Below are 20348 nucleotides of genomic sequence, written 5' to 3'. Positions count from 1 at the left end.
AGTGCAACCAATCTTCAGAAGTCATTAAACTACATCCACTTGCGTCTAATTGCTGTCACCAGCTCTTATTGTCGGCGCTTCATAGCAGAAGGGTGACTACATTTACTCACACGGCATCAATTATTTGTATTTCTTGGATCTTTTTATTTGTATCTGAATACACGGCCTTTGTTTGGTTCTTGGTTGCATTTCCTTGGAAGTCCACAAGGTGGCGCCGTTTTCAAACTGGCAGTTGGCCTGAAGCGCGCGACATTGTGGGGTAACAAAGGTTACCATGGAGACCTTTTACATCCTTTGTTTTAGCAAGTAAAGCGCAAAACTGCCCAGCAGCTGCTACGTGTAGCCCCTTTTTAATGGAAAACGCCAGTCTACGAATCCTTAGAGAAGTAACCACATATCGAAACAAGATGGAGTGTGTGAGTTTTACTCAACTATCGACATAACACACGTAGCAGAGGTCCGGAGCCACGCAAACTATCGGTTAGTGCTAACGCTAGCTAGCCGGCGCCTGCTAGCTACCGGACCAGCCAGCTCTCGTGTGGAGACTTGTGAAAAGCCCTCTCCCCGGAAGGGAGGAGCACATTTCCTTCCTTTAGATATTCGTAGCGTTATCCACACCGGATAAAGCTGCCGTTTCCCTGACGGTACCGGGAGTGAAAGGAGGAGCGGTGACGTGACGGCGTAACTGTGGGCGGATCCGTGGCGGCCGGTAGCTGGCTAGCAGACCTCCGTCGGCGCTTTAGCCAGACGGGCTAACGATGCCGGATTGGGTTTCTCCTGCCGGGGTCAGAATCGAGAGCCACCCGAAATGATTTTATGGAGACCACCCTACAAGTAAGAGATGCTGCGAACGTAGTTCTAATGACTGTGGTCGTTGTGTTTGGCGAAATTGTGAGACCGCGACTGCGGAGTGGGTGCACCCCCCCCTCTCCCAATCCGGCTTACGTAAAGGAAGGAGGTCGACACAATTTGGAAGAATGCAAATCCATCAGTGTCTCCTGCTCGATTTCCACCGTCCAATCGAACTATGTTATACTCGCAATCTGCAGTGTGTGCTTTAGCCAGTACATATTTACGGTCATTGAATGTGTGCACCCTGTGGCAGCTACAGTCATGTTCTTCAGTAGCTGTGTGAGCTTCATTATATGTGTGTGTGTGTGTGTTGTAATTATGTCTGGTGTGAGGATGTCTCTTTAGAACCGGAACAGAGAGTGAGTGTCGTAAGAGGCATTTTTTCGCGTTGTGGCCGAACGTCTCACCCCAGTGGGAATGGCTGCCTCCAGGGGACCGTGGTGCCGCCTTCAGGGGCATTCACTAAACCAGTTCTCCCGTTTAGGATATTCAATTTCCGAAGTCTATTCTTGTAAATCCTTTTTGTTGAATGAAGCAGTAAGGGACAACGTAGGTGAACTACAGAGAGCAGACGACTAGAATATATAATTTCATTAGTATTTACGTAAATAATAAATAAAAACCTCCCGAACAAAGAGTGACACACATCCCGCACCACTCGTGCTCATGAAAGTCGTTGTGGTCGTTATTGACCTCTGTGTAATGGTTCTCTCACGACAGGGAACATTATAGCCCACGTGGTGTCGGGTTATATCACTAGATGGAGTTCTATCCTAATTATATTCCCAGGGTCTAAAAAGCCAGCGGAACCGATCATTCGGTGGGGATGACGACGACTCCAAACACCCAGTGAGCTCTGAAGGCGTCGTGTTACGTAATAATGGGCGTGCGGAGAACGGGGGGCGCTCCAGAGGTACGAGGATACGTGCAAACACGCACACCAAGTGACTATGTTACATTCTCGGATTTTGACAGCTTTCGCACAGACTGATTCGGAACAATTTTAGAAAAGGAGCCAGGAGGAGGAGGGGGGGCACGATCTGAGCAGGATAACCCCATTTGATTCGGTACTGCTGGTAAGACGAACATGTTCTTCATATTTATTTATTATGTTTTATAAAATCTTCACGTCAGCGATCGAAACGGCGAATGTGCATGTCATGTGTAATGTGGGGGTTAACTAACATTTGGACCCAGATGGGCTCACACACGCACACACACACACACGGGACATGCAGCCCTACAGAGGCGGCGCATCGCTGCTCACATGTCCCGCTCGGATCCTCCGTAAGTGGAGAGTCCAGATTCCACCGCCATAAACACAAACGCGGCCCTAACAGGAGTTAATGTTTGAGCGTTTGACCTCCCGAGCGTTGCGTGCAGGTGCGACACGTCGCTGAGCTGTTTACACCCCCTCTTGGGCTGTTGGACCCCCCGAGCCACGTGTCGGTAGCTCGGGACCATGTGGCCATTGTAAACACTGCTGCCTTTTATCTGGCGGGACAGACTGCGCACTTACTTCCTATTTGTTTGTTTCTTAAAACGAAGAACCAGGAGCCGAGACCCTCCTCCGCGTCTGTGTCCGCGGCTCGTTGTGTGGATCCGCTGCTTTCTGCTCGTTTGGCCCGCGCGTCCTTTGTGCCATATGCGTCATGGAATGCCACCAGCACTGTTTGCGCGCGCCCCTTCCCTTATGATCAGGGTCCATCATCAACGTAGATGTCTATGTTGTTCTGGGAAAGGCCATGTCCAATCCTCCCTTGGGGATCACCAGCAGGTCATCTCCCCCCCCCCCCCACGTGTTTTTAGCGCAGGTATGCACCTGCAGTGGGACACGAGGGAGAGGCTTTGTCAGACTCTGGTCCTGTCATATTGTCTTTTGTTTCGGGGATGCTACTCTACTTTACAACAGTAAATAATAGACACTGTGACATTTAAGAAAATCCTTTATTAAGATCACTGAGACATGTAACATTTCTGCTCCATCACTGGATCCGCCACCAGAATTTATTCCACAGTGTAGAACGGCAGACGTGAGTCCTTGTTGATGGACACAAGCTGCATCAAATAGTAGTTGGTAGGTCAATTATTATTTTGAATTGTATTTTCATTTCCAACATGTCTATCTCGGTCTCGAATAACTATTATTCAATTAAAACGGTATTGTCTATTTTATCAGAACAAAGCAAGTTACCGATGGCATTTTCAATTTTTGCATTTAGGTGATCAATGTTGGGGTAAATATATTCCCCATTTTTTAAAGTACACTGTTTTTCCCATCTGCTCAACCTGCGTTTGAACCTTTCCCACCAGAGCCATCAGGTTTAATCTCTGTACACGCTAAACACAAGGCTTCATTGTAGCTTCATGCGTCAACCCAAAACACACACACACACAATTCCTCTTTATTTCTAGAATCAGCCAACTTTGAGTTTATTGAGAGTTCACCGCATCAGGCTCACAAGGTCTGTCAGCAAAGTAGTTTATCTTTGGGTACTTTTTGTTTTGGTCATTAGTTCAGAGGAATCGCACTAGCAGTCTACATGTACACTGTAAGATGATAGCAGCCTGTGATTTTAAACTAAATAAACCAGTGTTAAACCCAGAACTTAAGCAACAATGTAAGGTGCTGCTTAGAACAGGAACAAATGTTTTATGTATCGAGATTCAAGGGCACGTGTGCGCTGCGTGTCGGGACCAGAAAGCCTGGCGCTGAGACAAACAAGGGGCCCCGAATGCTCCGTCCGAAGGTCAGAGGTCACTGACTGGGAGATGGCGACTGTCTGCGTGGACCCCTCAAGCCGAAGTCACCCTCTGACCTCGCCTCACCTCTCTCTCTGATTGTCTCATTAATATCCGTGCCATCTGTTCCACATGAAAAAGCCCAATTAGAGCGGTGCACTTTGACCTACCTGTCCAAAGTCAATTTGAAAGTCTCCAGCATTTCCACACACTGGACAGTGTGCTTATGAGGTATCCAGACTTTAACCTTTCATTGTTGTCTCTTCACAGGGCTTGAGCTGATTCGTCAGCCTTGAGTAGGATTTGGTTTTCAAACCCCAAGTGTCCTCTCGATATCAGCTGACCATGGTGGTCTGAACAGGGGGGAAAAAAGAATCCCGGCACAGCGCGAGAGAGCAGCAGAGACGGAGCGGAGAGACGGGGAAAGCATCGTTGGAGCGCAAAACATGTCTCAAAACAGAGAACTGGTGGTTTTCTACATAAACTATAAACTCTCCCAGAGGAACTTACCCCTCAACCACATAGGGCTGTCCGAGCCTCCCAACAGGACTGGCGGGGGGGTAGAGGCAGGGGCGGCTGGTGGGCAGCGGGGAGCGACGCACTCCAACGGGACTTTCAACGGCACGAGTCCCGGGACCCCGCCGGCGTCCCCGCTGCTCCAGCAACGGTCGCCGTCGACGGCGAGCCTGGATGCGGTGAAGGAGGCCCTGCGGGACTCGGCCAACGAGTTCGAGCTGCGATACGCTCGGGCCTTCAGCGATCTGCACAACCAGCTGCACATCACGCCGGCCACGGCCTACCAGAGCTTCGAGGACGTGATGGACGAGGTGTTCCGGGACGGCGTCAACTGGGGCCGCATCGTGGGGCTGTTTGCCTTCGGCGGGGCGCTGTGCGTGGAGTGCGTGGACAAGGAGATGAGTCCGCTGGTGGGCAGGATCGTCGAGTGGATGACGCTCTACCTGGACAACCACATTCAGCCCTGGATCCAGAACCAGGGAGGCTGGGTGAGTCGCACATATTTACTCGGCCCTATTCCAAAAAAAACCCAAAAACAAAGTGGATCAAGTCGATGCCGTGTTTGATCGTTATGTCGTCATTTTTTTTTAACTGGAGAGTTGCCAGATGCGCTTGTCCCAACGTGTCTTTACTTGCCCCGCTCACGTCCCCCCCCCCCCCCGCGTCACGGAGAAAAGAACATCCATCCATATGTTTACTCCATCCTCCATGCTCAGACTCATCTTGCACAAATGGGCCTGATAAGCCGGCGTGACGACATTTGGCTGTTTTTGGCTTCTGTGAGATTGTGACAGGGCACAGTGGAGGAGGGGGGGGGGGGGGGGGGGGGGCTTTGACCAGCGAAGGGAAAAAAGACTTCAGATTAGATATAACAGGCCCAAGGGATAACGGGCCTTACCCTCGTGATTATAAAGAAAATCCCCATCTGTGCTTAAAAAGCGACTGTTGGTGTGGTCAGCAGCTGGTTCGGCTGCTCGCTAATTGATCAGCGGCGCGGAGCCCGACGAGCCGGATCGAAGTGCGAGCTTAAGGGCCGCGTCAGGGCTTTTGTGGCTGTTTTGCAGCCGGCCTGCCTGGGGATCGAAGTTCTCTCATCACAGGGTGGGATGAAGTAAGGGGCTTTTACAGATAGCCCTTTGTTTCTCTCGGGTCACTTGATTGGCTGCGTGCTTTGTTGCCTCCACTATCTGTACATTTGTGCTGCTCTCCTCTCTTGTGTTCTTCTCCAAGGCAGCTGCATACAGATGAAAGCTTTTCTGGGGACAGTGGGCCGTCCTGGTTGTGCCTCGCTAACACCCCCCCCTGTACGGTTAAGGTCGCCTCTTTTCCTTTGTGCCGGCCGTTTGATGGCACGAGGCAAAGGAGCGTTAGGGGAGGGGCTGCTTCGAATTGCTGCAGCGCTGCACAGCGGCCGATCAAAGTTGGATCCTATAGAATCTGGTTGTGCATTTCAGCGCTGGACTGGAGAGGACACAGAGGACAGGGGATGTGGCTTTAGAAACCGATAACAGGATGGCAGAGGCCGAAGCCATCCAACAATATGTGGTTTTCCTTTTTTGGAGGTCTGGTCTCATAAAGACACTTCTAGTACCCATGTTGTTAACATGCTATCCTTTATTTCTGTCAATCCCCACCCATTTGGTTCAGCACATCAATGGGTCGCTTCTTAAAGCTGGATCTGACGTTCACGTTCCCCAGAGGGTGAATAATAAGCACTCTGGGGATTTATTTTTGATTCTCATCCCACTTTGTTGACAACACCGCCGCTGTTGTCAACAAAGTGCGTCAATCTGTGATCTCATGTAGTTAAAATCATCTTAAACGCACACATGGACGGGTTTGCTCACAAGCGAGTCTGAATAACCGCCCCAGTTAGTGTCTCCATGTCAGTGTAACCTCGGCTTGGCGAAGTGGACGACTCAGTCTAAAATACTGAATGGATCAGCGTGCCGAGTATTCCCCGCTACGATTTCACTTCCTCTGCGATCGCCTGACATCCTCCTGTGCACATGATGCCACTTCCCTACGAAGCCTTGTATAATTCACTTGTATTGCTTCTGGTGTTTCTTGCTGTGAGGAGAGGGAGAGCCCAGGGACGTCCCTGCTCTCTGTTCAAAGTCAACCTACGCTCTTCAGCAAAGCCCACCCGAGACTTTTTGTTTTCCTTTCAATCCGCCCTTTTACTCCCTGCTTCTCCCCCTCCCTCCCCACACGCTACCTCGCGGGAGTGAAGCACGGCAGATGTGGGAACCTGTGTATAGCTGTGAGCGCGAACTGATGAAATATCAGTCTGCTTTGAGTAGCAGCAAGGTCACTTTCTCCCTCTGTTATTGTTGCTTCCCGAACACCGTAATGCTTCCTGCTACGAAGGATTGTGACTAAGAAAATACAGGGGGGGGAAATGACAGATCTGTTTGTTTGTAAGTGATACTCCGACAATAGAAAGTGGTGCATAAATGGCCGATGAAAAACATTTGTTTATCCTGAGGTGAAGCGCTCACAGTTGTTGGCAAAGAACTGCATTTGAGCTCCGTAATCTGACACTAGAGCTCAGACAATGACTTGATGAGCAGATCGACAAACACAATGAAGTGCAACATTCTCTGTTGTGAGATTTTGTTTTTGTGTATTTGGTTCCATTAAAAGATTCCATTTTTTTTAAAATTTTGTTTTTTCCGCTGTGGGAAATATATTTACTGAGTCAAAAGAATAATTAACAAGTCACTATTGGTTCTGTGAAAGTACAATGACCACTTTTCAATCTTCTGATATTTTAACAGAAACTGAATGCATTAATTCCTTATTTAATGAACCCAATTCTGAACTCTGAACCTCTAAGGCCGTGTACCATCACAACAGGCCGATACCAGCCCCCCCCCCTCAATGTGATAGCGATGCCAAAACTGAACTTCCATTGATTCTTCATCCGATACACATCATAAATGGAAGCCTTCAGTCATACTGGCATCTCTGTCATAGACTTCCAGTCTAGTCTGGATCTTTGCCTGGAGAAGTCCCCCCCCACCCCCTCCCCCCCTCTTCCCGCAGCTCATTCCGCAGTCTCTCTGAGTTATTTAACAATAGTTGGGGCAGGAGCGAGGGCGTATATTACAAGTAATAGACCTTGGCAGGCGGCAGGGACACTGCCACCGACCTAATAATGCCGTTTCCAGCGGAGCGAGCGGTGGCAGTGATTACTCGGCGGAGAGTGATCCGCCTCAGGGTGGGGGTACGAGGTTATTACCAATTAGAGATGAATAATATCTCCACCTGCTACTAGGGGAAACAATGTTTTAAAAAAAAAACATCTCTCCTTTTTATGACACACTAATAAAGGCTAAACTCATTTGGAGGATCTTGACTGCCTGTTGGCCGGAGGTGGGGGAAGTTTCAGGGGAGAAACAAGGGCGTAAAGAAAAGCCCATTATCCGGCTTGGGCTGTCGACGGTCTTGGTAAGGTCAAGCAAAAGTTAAGTTAAATGCCCTCTTCCTATTGCCACTTATGGCGGCATACAGTACGTGTGTCTGTGCCGGGTTCAGCTCTAGCATTTATTAGATGATGTCGGGCAGCTACTTTATTGTTTCATTGACGACAAACAAACCAGTCAGAAGGACTCGTGCCCTAAAAGCTCTGTTGTTGTCCAAAAAGAGAGAGAAACACACTAGTTAATATTTAATTTAACGCCGCCGTGCTGCTGGTAACCCCGGAGCACCAGACGCCGACGTATCCGCGGCTGGAGGCAGGACCCGACAAATTCACAATCTACTCATCATTTTAACTGACGCTGACTGGAAACCGGTAGTATCCATTTACAGAACATGACCAACAATAAATAAATAAACCAAACCGCACATCTATAATGATTGTTTTTGGGGCTGAGACCACAAAGATAGATGTCATGTGTATCTGTCATGTGTAGCTGCTGTGAGGGAAACACCTGAGCTTCCTTTGTGCCTTTCTCCTTGACAGACACTTCTTGCCGCCCCCACCCCCTGGTAATTAACATGCACATAGGAGAGGCACGTAGATCCACGGAGTCGTCTGTGAGGCTACCCGACCGGAGAGGAGCAGGAAATCTCACCCGTGGGACCTATCGCGCCTCCCTCTGCCTCTCCTCCTCACACGTCCCCCCCACACCTTTCTTCTCCATGTGTGCACCCCTCCCCATGCCACCAATCAATCTTTTGTCCTTTATTTTTTTCTATCTATACCCCCTAATTTTCTCCTCCATCCGCCTTCAGAGACGACAGTAGCCAAACATGTTGGTATATTATTATTAACAACGTCCCTCGTTCCAGTGTTGTTGTTTTGTTCATCAGATACATCTTCGGGGCTATCGATCCCCCCCCCCCCCCCCTTCCCCCCCAGGCCTCCACCCCCACCTGTTCAGCTGCCGTCCCTTCATCTTTCCTTGGACTCATCCTGCGTCCCCCCCCCCCCTCCCCTGTACTATCACTGCTCTCATGTGGCTGATTAGGGTGGATGTGTGCGTGGAGTTTTTTTCTGCTTCTTTCTGCCTTTCAAGGACAAAGTTTCTGAGCGCCCGATCACTTGATTGTGATCGACTGGTTGTTGTTGTTATTGTCTCATACATTCTATTGTATGGAGGCGCGCAGCAGAGGGGAGGGGACCGCTCACACTGGTCATGTGACTACCTCAAACAAAGGACCTGTGGCAACACACACGCACACAGGAATTTGCCGTGGTAGCTGTTTAGTTGTGTCCCCAGGTGCGTTGTCGCTTTGTAGAGAAAGTCCTCACCTCCCCCCCCCCCCCTGCTCCCCCGAGACCCGCATAGAATCCATACACGCACATGTAGACAATGGCCCAGAAAACCTTTATTGCATTGGATCAATGGTGGCCACTTTTGTTCTAGCGAGGTCAATAAACACCGCCGTGTGGTGGGCGGTTCCACGCGGATCCGTGTGAGTGCTGCGGCTCAGCCATACACGTGTCTCGTTGTTTTTGTGTCTGCGCGTGTGTGTGTGTGTGCGCGCCAGAGCTGCGGGATTAGTATATCATGATTTGTTGTGCGTACGCGCGTGTTTGGACTCACCGTTGTGTGTCAGAGTCCCAGCCTGACAACGGCAGCGAACAGATTGCGTGACTTAGTCGCCTCCAACCACAAGAACATCAGGGACGTGTTGAATGTTTTCTTTGTGTGTGAGAAAGAAGGTGTAGGGACTTGCGACTGTTATTTAGTAAGAGGAACTTGGCCAAACCAACCATTGCAGTGGGGATACAGGAGGCGGTTACAAAATGGGCTGCACCATTCATCCTCCAGGATCAATCCAAACGTAAGGTCCAGGTCACAAACGCAACTGTGCATTTCTAATTTGCAATAGACGAGACCTGTAATCCCCGAGCAACACACTCAGCAGTGAGACGTCAACAACGTCTCTAACGAGTCCAATTTGCCTCCTTTTAAAGCAGCGATAGATGGTCCCCCCCCCCTGTGTCTCCCGTCCCTCATTTAGAAACACTCGCTGGGGTCCCAGCAGCGAGGCGACGCTGTGGATGTACATGGGATCACCGGCTGTGTAACCGATGAGCGAGTGACAGCGCACTGCCGCGCGTGGAGCTGCTCGTGACTACCGCAGCGGTGCCCCGTTTGGGTGGCGAGGAAGATATGGCCAGTGACTCGGCGAGACGAAGATCCGGGTGAGAGTGGACCCCCACATGTGCGGGCCGAGCCGCTGACGCCACGTTGGGTTTATACGTGCTGCTCCACTTCTCCCAGGCTGTTGAAATCAGGTCACGAGTACATCCCCCCCCCCCTTCCATCTTCCTCTCCTGTCTGCTTGCTCCCTCTTTCTTTTTTTTAATCTTTCTGCTCCAGCCCACATCCCTCCTGCGACGCTTTTTTTTTTTTTTTTTTTTTTGGCGCTTCGAAGCCCGAGCATCCGGCTGCATCCCCCTCCTCTCTGATTGCATTTCATCCCGCCTCTTCCTGCTCTCCCATCTCCGGTTTGTTCCTCTGTGCTCGTATCTGTGATCAGATTATGAAGCATATCATGGGATTAGCGAGTCTGGCGGCATGTATTACAGTGTCGGGAGCTGAGGAATGGATAGCGAGGGTTGATGAGCGTTTCATGGTAATGCAGCGCCCGGCCTCGTAGGACTACGTGATGATAAAAGGCGCCGTTGCCTTAATCGTTATATCGGGGGAGTTTTTAATGGCCAGGGGGGGTAAAGCAATAAAGTCAAGAGATATTCTCAGTGTCTTTGCAATAAGAGAGCAGAGATAATAGAAACCGGGAACAAAAAAGGGCCCAATAGATGCTCATCTGCGCTGAAGAGATTCGGCTTCTTTCATGTTGTCAGACTTGATGAAGAGAAGTGAAGTTTCAAGGAAACGTGTGAGTGAGCCTCACCGCTGTCTGCCACCAGCTCCCCCGTGCACATGCTTCTCTCTTGGGTTCCCCCTTTTCTCAGTTTCTAGTCATTTTCGTCACCCTCCAGCTCTTGCTCTACTTCCGTCTCATTTCTCTTTCTCACTCCGTCTCGCTCCCTCTGCGTTTCCTCCTCCTCCTCCTCATGACTGTGTCTGTCACGACAGACGGCGGGTCACGGCGAGGGGGAGGGCCTACAGGGTGCACGGTTACGCCGTGGAAGAGGTGGAGAGCGCCCTCGTTCCCCGTCTCCGAGTTTACACTCTCCTTAACATGTGCTCTCGCTCAGCCCGACACGCACGCACACACACACACACACACACACCCTGAGTCCTCGGCCTTCCCGCTGGGCCTCAGTGCTGTGCGTGTGTTTGCTGACAGAATGGGGTTTTGTGAAGAGGAGAGACGGCCCCCAGAGTGGGGCAGGAACAGATTGTAGTCTGAGCCTCCATGTCCTGATTTATTAATCTGCTCTTTAATTCATGTTGTCACCGGCGGCTCGACGCGCGGACAGCGGCGCCGTAAAGGAGCCATCGGGCCGCATCGACGCCAGCACAAACACCAGCAAGTGTCGCCCGCCGAGGGGAGGGGTTAATGATTCAATTTCCTCTTTTTTTCCCCTCGATTCATCGTGTAATCGGTCTCCACCAGCATCGATTCAAGGCTTGAGGTGGCGGCGGTCTGGCAAAGAATGGGAAGTTGTCGAGGGTGTGAATGAAAAAAAAAGCCGTTGCGCTTTTTGGCCAGACTTCCGTTTCCCGACAGCCCGGTGCAGAAGAAGAATGAGGAAAGGTCGGTTTAATTAAAGGAAACGGTTAATAAACACAACACTTTCTCTTGTTACGAAGTTCCTTTTTTATGATTGTTCTGCGCTGCCTCTCTTCTTTTTGTTTGAAATGCTTTCTTGTTCCCAGCAGTGCGTTTAAAAAATAAGCGGAAGGGAACCACGGCCAGTGCATAAAGAGCCCTGTTTATACAGACTAAAGCGTGCGTTGGGAAACACCCACAGAGGGAGAAGAACTTGTGCCATGTGAAGCGTTCCAAGCAGCCCGATGTGTATGTACAGTATAATGTCCCAACCGTTCTCTCGGGCTGTTGCCTCTTTTGTTTATTGGCCTTTCGCTCCCTTTTCTCTTCGCATTTTGCCCCAAGCTTTACCCTGCGTCTGCTTTTGTCACTTGCTGAAGTAGAAATGCTAAACCACGAGTTGCCCTACTTGCTCATCAAAGTTTCCGGGTGGGGTTTCCCTCCGCCTACCTCAAACCCCACCTTTCCCGCTGACCCGTGATCTTTGGCAGCTGCCTAAACCTGCCTTGTTGCTGAAAAACGCCTCTGCGATTGTGTAACTGGGTGACGACGGGTCAACTGGCCTGCAGGAGGGGCAGGAAGTGATGGAGCTCGTGTAGATGATGACATTGATAAGGATGGAGGAACAGCCACTCACATTGTTGAGTTTGGCGGGGTAATTATTAGTGTTACAAATTGTCTATGTGTCACGAGCTGCTGTCTTGGTGTTTTACCCTGTTAGTAGTGGGTTATTCATTGTTATAACCATTACTTTAGACACACTATAGATAAGTAGCTCTGGGCGCTGCGTGATGACGTGGAAAAATGAATTCGCCAGAAATTCGTCATAAAAACATCAGTTGTTATGGCGTAACACCGGTACGAACAGTACGTACTATTCCTTATTTATTATTCGCAGGTTCCAACAAATAAACGGCACGAGAAAAGACTCTTAGCCAATAAGGTCGGTAATACTCTGACCACCGCTGAGCGGACGGAGCAATCTGCCGATGGGGGGGGGCGGTGTATTTGATCTGCTTGTGTTATCGTGCATCGCTGTACCGACATACGTGTCGAGCTCCGCCGGGTCCAATGTCCTCCAGCTCGCTGGCTTCTTAGTATGACTCACGGAAAGGACCTTTTTTTACATTCTGAGCCACGTGTGTTTATCTAGGTCAGCTTACCCACCTTCCAGCTCACGGTCTGCTGATGTAACATACCTTCAAATTGGCAGGTTGAAGAACCTGGGATTAACTTGTGCGGGCGTGTCCTCGGGCGGCTTCCCTTCATCTCGCAGAGGCGCCGTGATCCCCCTCGCGCGCCGTTCTTGTGGCTGTGGGGTGGAGGTCACGGCGGGGCTCGGCTCCTTCACTCGCCCTACGGGGGAACTTTGCGCACATTCTCGTTTATTATGAAGTCATCTTATTTGAGCAAACAGATTGCACCTTGTGACACCTTGTGACCCCCGCCAATTGGCCGCAAGCCGCGCGCGCCATCGGTCACAAGGTGACTTTACTCGGTAAACACAGAGCGGCCGTGCGTGTTTGTGTGTACACATTCACGAGTGTTGCAACTCTGTTGCTCAACGACAGCTGACGGTGTTCCAGAGAGCTCCTTTTATTAGATCTCCTAACTAACATATTGCCTAATTCTTTATTTTCCCTTCTAACCCGGTTCCTTTCTCCACGTGACCTCCATGCCGTGGGTCACTGGCTTCTACTCTCAAACTGTGATCCTGCTCTGAATCTTTCTCCCTATGTGCCAGATGTGTAGCGTGTAACCTGGGGTTTAAAATTAAGTTTAAAAGGGACAAAAAGGCACCGTGTCTCACATTCGCTGGCTGTTTACTCAGTGACTGTTCGGATCACATTCCACACATTCACACAACTACAGAGAACACCCACTCAGATAGTTTGTAAAGGGAACGTTCTGGGAGGGACTGGTTGATCTAGATTGAGTCTTAGCCTCTCAAAATGAGTGCACACGCACACACACACACACATGCGTGAGTCCAAGGGAAAGCACCTTTTTGTCCACTTTCTGTTAGAGACGTTTCCGGAATCTTCTCTGCATGTGAATGGGTGCTTCAGCTTCCTTTTGCGGCCTACGCGCACTTTTGTCACAAACACCATTATGACTTATTATGTCAACTGACTAGTTGTTTGAGGTCGGGTTGATGAATAGATTTATCGGTATCTGATCAAACATGTTGCAACTCTTTCAGAGCTCAGCCTGACGCTTTGAACACACATGCGGTTGCTGAAAAGCGTGCAATGTACGAGTATCAATTCATCTCCAACCTTATTTTTGTGGTGGTCAGGAGATCCGCTGCTTGTTATGGTGCAACATCGGAGCAACCGACAGGAGCTGATGAATAGGAAGCTGCAGCTAATGATCGTTAAAATGCTGCCTTCTCCACACGGAGCACCGGGTCATATATCAGCCACGGACACCTACACACGCACAGACACGCCACCATCGCGCACACTAATCAGCAGCTTTTCAGTAGCCGTGGCAACCGACTGCAGGATCTCTTCCCTGTGCCCCCCTTTCCTCACTATCTCTTTCCCTTTCTCTCTCTTTTATATCCATCCGTTAAACCTTCCCTCATCCTTATTTTCGTTCTTTTTTTTTTTCCTCTGTGGCTAACGAAGAAAGAGCAAGTTAAAAGACCTGAAGGCAAAAAGAAAAGACCTGAAGCGCTCTGCGGGCCGCTACCTAGCACCTGATGTCCTCCGGGAGCGGAGCGCGGATACAGAAATAAAGGTGTGACCGTGTGAAAGCGAGAAGATTGAGACAGGGTTTACCTGCCGGGTGGGACGTGGGGGAGATTGAGCGTATCAAAGGCACGGCGCCTCCTCGGCATGTGCACTGTGAGCTGGTGAAGGGTAAATCAGGGGGCCCTGAATACGGCACCAAATGAGCCGAACGTAGTCCCCCAACAGCCTTAACAATACAATCAATTATTGCGAATTAAAGCTGCTACATCAACTGTTATTAAATTATTAGAATATATGACATCAGTCCAAAGAGCACTGAACAGCACACAATCTGTGTCTGTTTGCTTTAACCTTTCACACCCATTAGGACCAAACAAGTGCACTTTCTACAGCGGGAGCTTTCCTTTGCATCTCTCTACGTGCACGTGGTTTGATTCTATGTTTCCTGGACATGTGTTGACATGTTTGCTTTACAGGTGTGTGTGTGTGTGTGACCTGCACGCGGCGCTCTGGTCGGTCCTCCAGACACGTTCCTCCAGCATGTCAGACCTCCCGCTAAGGGATGGGCAGCGGTGAGACTGAGGAACATTAGCTCATGTTCCATGATGTACCGTTTAATCACATTAGGTCATTATTTACCGTAGGGCAGTTTTTTTTTTTTTTTATCCATCCCTGGTGGTGGATTCCACCTTTTAACTTTCATAAAAGGTTGAGTCATCATCATGGTGCTTCAGAGGAAATATGCTGCCGTGCATATTTCAACCCGGCCTCCCAGCACCCACTCTGTGGTCTGTCGCTGCCCACTTAGACTCCCGTGTCCTTGTTGCTGTCTGTGTTATATTTATATATAAAGGCTGTTCCTACTAAAGACTTTGAGGAGCCACAAACACTCTTCAATTGTGCTCTGTGAGTATTTATTGCAGCAGGAAGGTGTGTCGTAGATGGACTCAAAATAAGATTCCCTCTTTGTGTTCATCGAACATGATGTCCTTTCGGGGCCCGGCCTTGGCGGAGACCTGGGCTTGGTCCTCCCAACGACTTCCTGCTTGCGTCATCAGCTTTACCTCCAATGCTCCCGTTGCCTAGCAACCTGACAGAAAAACCCGGAAAACTAACAGAGAAGTTGATGTTATTACATTTTATTTAGGAAGATACTCTTCCCCTCTGTAACATGATATCTTTCAGGCGGAGAGAAGAACTTGTTCAGGTTATTGTCAATTCAAAGTTAATTAGTTGGGTACTTTCAGCTGAAGGTACTATTGCAGTCTTAAGGCAGAGGAAATCAATTAAGACAGTCAAAGAAAAACACAACAGCAGACACATTTATTAACTCATTCATGTTGTAGGATACTGTAACCGTAAGATATTACAGTGGCACAATGTGAGCACACACATCGTTCTCCTGCAGCCTCCTGGCGCCATAAACGAAACAAAAGGAGCAAAGCAGGTTCAGATTCTTTGTCTGTTTATTCTCAACGTCTGCAATGCTACCGACTTGGCAGGTGATGATGTTTCAGGTTCCTAACTTGTCTACATCTACTACGGGCAGAACTGTTATCGAACAATTACGTCTTTTTTCTCATTAACTAGTAAACCTGCACTGAATAATTATGATGGTAGTTGGTTAACATGCAGTTATGTCATGATCAAAAAACAGCACAAGACTACGGGTGTATCGTTTGTACAATAAGTCGCAATGTTTCCCCAAGGTTTACAACTTCTGGTGGGGGGGGTAGTGTAGTAGTAGTTGGGAAAATGGTACACTTTTTTGGGGAGGGGGGGGCTGTTATAATGGTAGGGGAAAACTTTTTTGTTGTTGTTATGACATGTCAGCTGGAATAAGATGACTACTCGGCGTCTCATGATGGTCAGATGTGTGTCTCAGGATGAAGAACATAACGGTCCTTGTGCAATGAGATCATTGTGCGTGCGCAGGACCTCCCTGTTTATCCCGGTGTGTCTGTTGGTGCTGGTAAAGAAAACCTTTTGAGTAGGCTTGGCGCATGACGTGTGTCAGCTTTGTCTCCTGTTTGCAAACACTAAATATCCTGTTTTGATGATTTTATACCGGTGTCGAGTGAGAATACTAACATTAAGTATATATGCCATTTTATTGAACAAGCAACTTCACTAAAATACTGGTGTGTGTGTGTGTGTGTGTGTGTGTGTGCACTAAGCATCTCTTTCCAGACTGCTGCCTGTGCACGAGCTGAGCACCTGCTGTTGAAGTCACTCACAACGCACTTCTGCAGCCAGGCACACGTTGTTTTAGTGTCATTTAGAGGGCAAATGTGTGCATTTTAGCATTTGATTCACTTTACAAAAGTTGCTAAAACTGCCAAATCTATTTTTTTTAATGGGTTGCTAGGTGCTGTTGCCAGGATAGTCTGAAACGTTCCTGAATCTAGCAACAAAGTTGCTTATTTGGCAATTCTGCCCGCTGTCGTCTGAATTCTCATTGGCTCGCACTGCATGATGGGATACGATAGCCCGCTAAGGATGGATCAGATGTGTCCTCCGAGGAGCCGACGCAGGGACGCAGCCGAAGTGACTTAAGTCTTAAAGGATGCAGCCCAATGAATTGAGACACACCCAGGGTTGCCGTATGCGTCATTAGAGTGTTCTACAGTTCATTGGGGTTTTCGGGCTATCAGGAAGGCCCGTTTATCATTTCTTTGATGCTGTACGAAGGAAGAGGCTGAAGACAAATGTTTGTCAGAGACTCGAGCAGGGACAGATTGCTCGGTTATTACAAGGCCTTCCCGTGACGCCGGCTCAGAGGAACGAGCCGCGCCGAAGGTGAAGTCCTCGCTTGAGTTGCCTGAGCGGCCTTCACTGAAAAACATCCACACGAGCGCCTGCAGATGAACCCGGTTACATATTGACGCATTCCTCAGATTCTACTCATTGACCGGGGGATGAACACATGTAGAGAGCTGCTTAGGGACCACAAAGTGCCCCTTTTAGATCCAAAGACCAGGGACCAAATAAGAACGGCGCACAGATGACGTTTCTTCGGAGCCTGATCCCAGAAGTTGGCATCAACAAAAAGCCGAGGGCATGTGGGGTTATTGCAGAAAATAACAGGTTCACACTTTGAGCTGAAAACCACTTCCTGGTTCCGGCCGCAGCGAGTCGTGTAAGTGTTCACCACTGCCCCGCCCCCTTATCGCCAAGCAGCACATTTGCACCATGCACATTCTTAGAAAGAATACCGCGCTAGCCAAAGATTCCTTTCCACTGAAGCCCCCGCTACTGCAACCCCCCCCCCCCCCCCTGCCCTCAACACAAATGGAAAACCCGCTCGACATGACTACGCAGCATGTGTGTTCCATGGTAATGTCCCATTGTTGGTCAGTTTCCAGGAGGTTTTATTGTTCTGTTATGGTCCAGTGTGGGTGCTGATGATGTCATCACATCAAGAAGAAACTTGACTCCTGTGTGTGTTATCAAACGGAGATCCAAGTGACTGTGGAATGACTTCCTCCTTCCTCCTCCGCATGCCTCTCTGTGTGCGATAGACCCCCCCCCCCTCCCTCTCCTCTCAGGCTGTGAACTCTCACCCTGATCGGAGGGAACCCACTGTTTTCGTTCCCAGAGAGCCAAAAAGACGGGCCAGTAAAGTGGAGTAAAGTTGATCGTGTGATTTCTATAAGTCCTGGTTTTGTTCAGAAGATCAGTCCGTTTAAGGAAGCAGCTCCTCACATTTGAGTATCTGTAACCACAGAGTGGAATTTGTTCTTTTCTTTCGCCGTGGCTGCTGCCTCTGTTTCCTCATATTACGTATGTACATATTATTATCATATTCCGCTGGATTGGGGTGGAGGCTGTGCCCGGTACCTGACCCTCGCTCCAGTCTGGAACTCATGTTTTCTTTCCTGTCCGCGAGAGGGGGGGGGGTCAAATCGGACTCCTCCACCCCTTCTGCATTCTTCTCTGATTCACTGATTTGGCCGTCATTTCACAGTTTCCGTCTGTCTTTCTTCCAGTAACCCCCCTCCGCCCCCTCAACCATGTGTCCCAACTGTGACTCATCCCAGTTACTGTTTTTGTGCTTCAGAAGGGGCGCTGCGATGTTCACTGATGGTTGAGGAGCAGTGACTCTCTGGCTCCCCCCCGTGGCCGGCAGGCGAACTGCACGTGCAGCTCATTTCCAGGAAATGGTTTCAGTGGGCAGCTAAGTGGGCCCCGGTGGGAGGGAATGTACGCAGCAACTCGGGGGGGGGGGGGCAGGAGCGTGTAAATGACGGCGTGTCCTTGTCACCGGTGGCGAGGGTTGATAACCCTTTCCCCTCGCCTCACTTGTAGAGGCCCCGCCCCCCTGTGAGCGCGTGCCTCCTTCACGGCGGGGAATCTACCTTTTGGAGTTTGGAGGAGAGATGCGTTTGTTCTATGAGTGTGTCTTCACATTATGATACTCGGATGTTAACACTGCGCCCCCCCCCCCCCTCCCCCCCATTTTCTTTTGGTCCACCAGGAGCGCTTTGCAGAGGTCTTTGGGCAGGACGCGGCAGCAGAGAGCCGGAGGTCTCAGGAGAGCTTCAAGAAGTGGCTGCTGGCGGGGATGACGCTTGTGACCGGCGTCGTGGTGGGCTCGCTCATCGTCCAGAAACGCCTGTGAGGGGTTTGGGGGGGGAGATGCCTGACGGGCCCCCCCTCCATCGCTAGACCCCTCTCCACCCGCCTTCCCTTGCCATCACCCTCACACCCACGCTTAACCACGGAGGCTCAAATGAAGGTCTCGTCAGAACTGCTGATGATGTTTACTTTTTGTTGTTTGTCCCCCCCCCCGTCCCTCCCGTGTCCCTCACACTCCACAGTGGACTCAGAATCCTCCCCGAGAGGAGGAAGAGCTACTAGTATTCGTGAGTCCACCTTATTCCTCCTCGATGACCGAGGTTGTCCAGAGACTTCTGTTCCTTTATTCCTCTCTTTATGTTTTTAGTTTTAACAAATGTACCCTTCTTCGTTTTTTTTTTTTGCTCCCCACGTTTGTGGCTTGAACCGACCCCTCTGATGTGTTTGTGTGTGTGTGTGTGTGTTGTCGGGGGCCCGGGCGGCTCCACCTGTGCGATCTTAAGCTTGTTTTTGCTGCTCGTGTGTGCCATACGGAGGGTGCTGTCCCACCACCGCGTACACGCCATGCACCCCCCCCCCCCTCACCCTTGACCCCCGTCCTTCATGCTTATTGGTTTTGTGCGCGCAGCAATGAGGGGTCTGAACACACAATTGATTGAAACACGTGACTCCTCCTGCTCGTCCGTGTTTGTTGGTGAGTTTTTGGTTTCGGATGCATGAAGCATTAGAAGTCTCCCGTCCCGTCTCCCCTGTCCCCTCCGTCCCACCCGTCCCCGCACCCCGTTGATCCCATTCTGCGCCCGGTCAGCCTGCCGACGGCCCGACCCCCGTTGTGCGGGCGTGTTGCGAGTTCCGCAGCAGAAAGTGTAGCAGCACATGTTGAAGCAGACGCAGTGTTTGGGTGTGACATTTTTAATTTGAGTATTCAGAACGTTCAGACATTTGATAATTGATTTCTAAAACACTACGGTTAATTACTAACTGAAATATAGCTGATGTATAAGCAGTTGAATGTCTGATATACACACGTGAACAAACAAAAGTGTGATATTAGTCGCTTATTAATCGTTTATATCCACCAACAGCTTTACAGGGCTGTGTAATGAATAAATAGCATACAGAAATCCCCACATTTTATGTTGATTTAAAGATGTAACAATTACAGCCTAACCGACTAGGATATTTGACGTTTCATTCGATTAGATAATTAAATAGTCTGATAGCTATAAAAATCCATACTCTGTGGGACATTTTACATTTTAAAAAGCAGCTTGTCGGTGCTCTCTGGGGAACAAAGGAATATTGTTTGTTCATTCATTATCCGCTTATCGATGCCAGGTTGTAATTGAAACTTGAAATATCTTGATAACGGTTTACAACTACATTGCAGTCGTTGTTAACAACAGTTTGGATAATTGGTCAATAATTATCAAACAGAAATGGCAAAAGATACACTGGATCCTTAATGTGAGGATTTGCTGCTTTTCTCTAATGTCATGTTATAAAATTGCAAATTAAAGATCTGTGGGTTTAAAATAATGAAGTGTTGGACTCATTTCCGTGGTGACTTTCTCTTGTGCTATAATTCAATAATCTTCCCTTTTTAGATGTAAGCCCCATTAGTCCGATGCTGCGCGTAGCAATGACAGCTGGAGGCTTTGAGGAGACGACGCGGTTCCGCTCCGGAGGTCCGGGAGAGTTTCATTTTAGAAAAGCGGCACAGACGTTAGACCGCCCCCCCATCCCTCCCCCCCACCACGA

The 20348-nt window shown here is 49.5% G+C and overlaps 1 protein-coding gene and 2 long non-coding RNA genes across 4 annotated transcripts; 2 read left to right on the top strand and 1 right to left on the bottom strand.

Moving 5' to 3' along the window:
- The first annotated feature begins 227 nt into the window (after nucleotides 1-227).
- On the top strand, nucleotides 228-20126 carry bcl2l1 (BCL2 like 1). 2 transcript variants are annotated; one of them, XM_078086133.1, is made up of 4 exons: nucleotides 248-834; nucleotides 1828-1928; nucleotides 3865-4598; nucleotides 18487-20126. In XM_078086133.1, exons 3-4 carry the CDS (start codon nucleotides 4041-4043, stop codon nucleotides 18628-18630), a joined length of 702 nt encoding a protein of 233 aa, XP_077942259.1. In that variant the 5' UTR covers nucleotides 248-834; nucleotides 1828-1928; nucleotides 3865-4040; the 3' UTR covers nucleotides 18631-20126. The 2 variants fall into 2 exon arrangements, with proteins under 2 accessions (XP_040048120.1, XP_077942259.1); XM_040192186.2 differs by lacking the exon at nucleotides 1828-1928 and having other exon boundaries at nucleotides 228-834.
- LOC144385732 (uncharacterized) lies at nucleotides 3513-3974 on the bottom strand. The gene is made up of 2 exons (XR_013451903.1): nucleotides 3842-3974; nucleotides 3513-3717 (listed from the first exon to the last, which is right to left on the bottom strand). It is a non-coding gene; the product is annotated as an uncharacterized LOC144385732 (long non-coding RNA).
- On the top strand, nucleotides 11162-11639 carry LOC144385743 (uncharacterized). Its single transcript, XR_013451905.1, has 2 exons — nucleotides 11162-11295; nucleotides 11421-11639. It is a non-coding gene; the product is annotated as an uncharacterized LOC144385743 (long non-coding RNA).
- Nucleotides 20127-20348: the final 222 nt, after the last annotated feature.

The sequence above is a fragment of the Gasterosteus aculeatus genome, chromosome 2 (assembly GCF_964276395.1).
Source record: "Gasterosteus aculeatus chromosome 2, fGasAcu3.hap1.1, whole genome shotgun sequence".
In the NCBI taxonomy this organism is placed as follows: domain Eukaryota; kingdom Metazoa; phylum Chordata; class Actinopteri; order Perciformes; family Gasterosteidae; genus Gasterosteus; species Gasterosteus aculeatus.
This window is presented reverse-complemented; position numbering and strand designations above follow the sequence as displayed.

What these genes read in the sequence shown, in the direction of transcription:
- bcl2l1 (XM_040192186.2), top strand. Translation starts at nt 4,041, where the DNA reads ATGTCTCAAAACAGAGAACTGGTGGTTTTCTACATAAACTATAAACTC. An exon ending in TCCAGAACCAGGGAGGCTGG is followed by an intron (nt 4,599 to 18,486) that starts GTGAGTCGCACA and finishes TTGGTCCACCAG; the next exon opens with GAGCGCTTTGCAGAGGTCTT.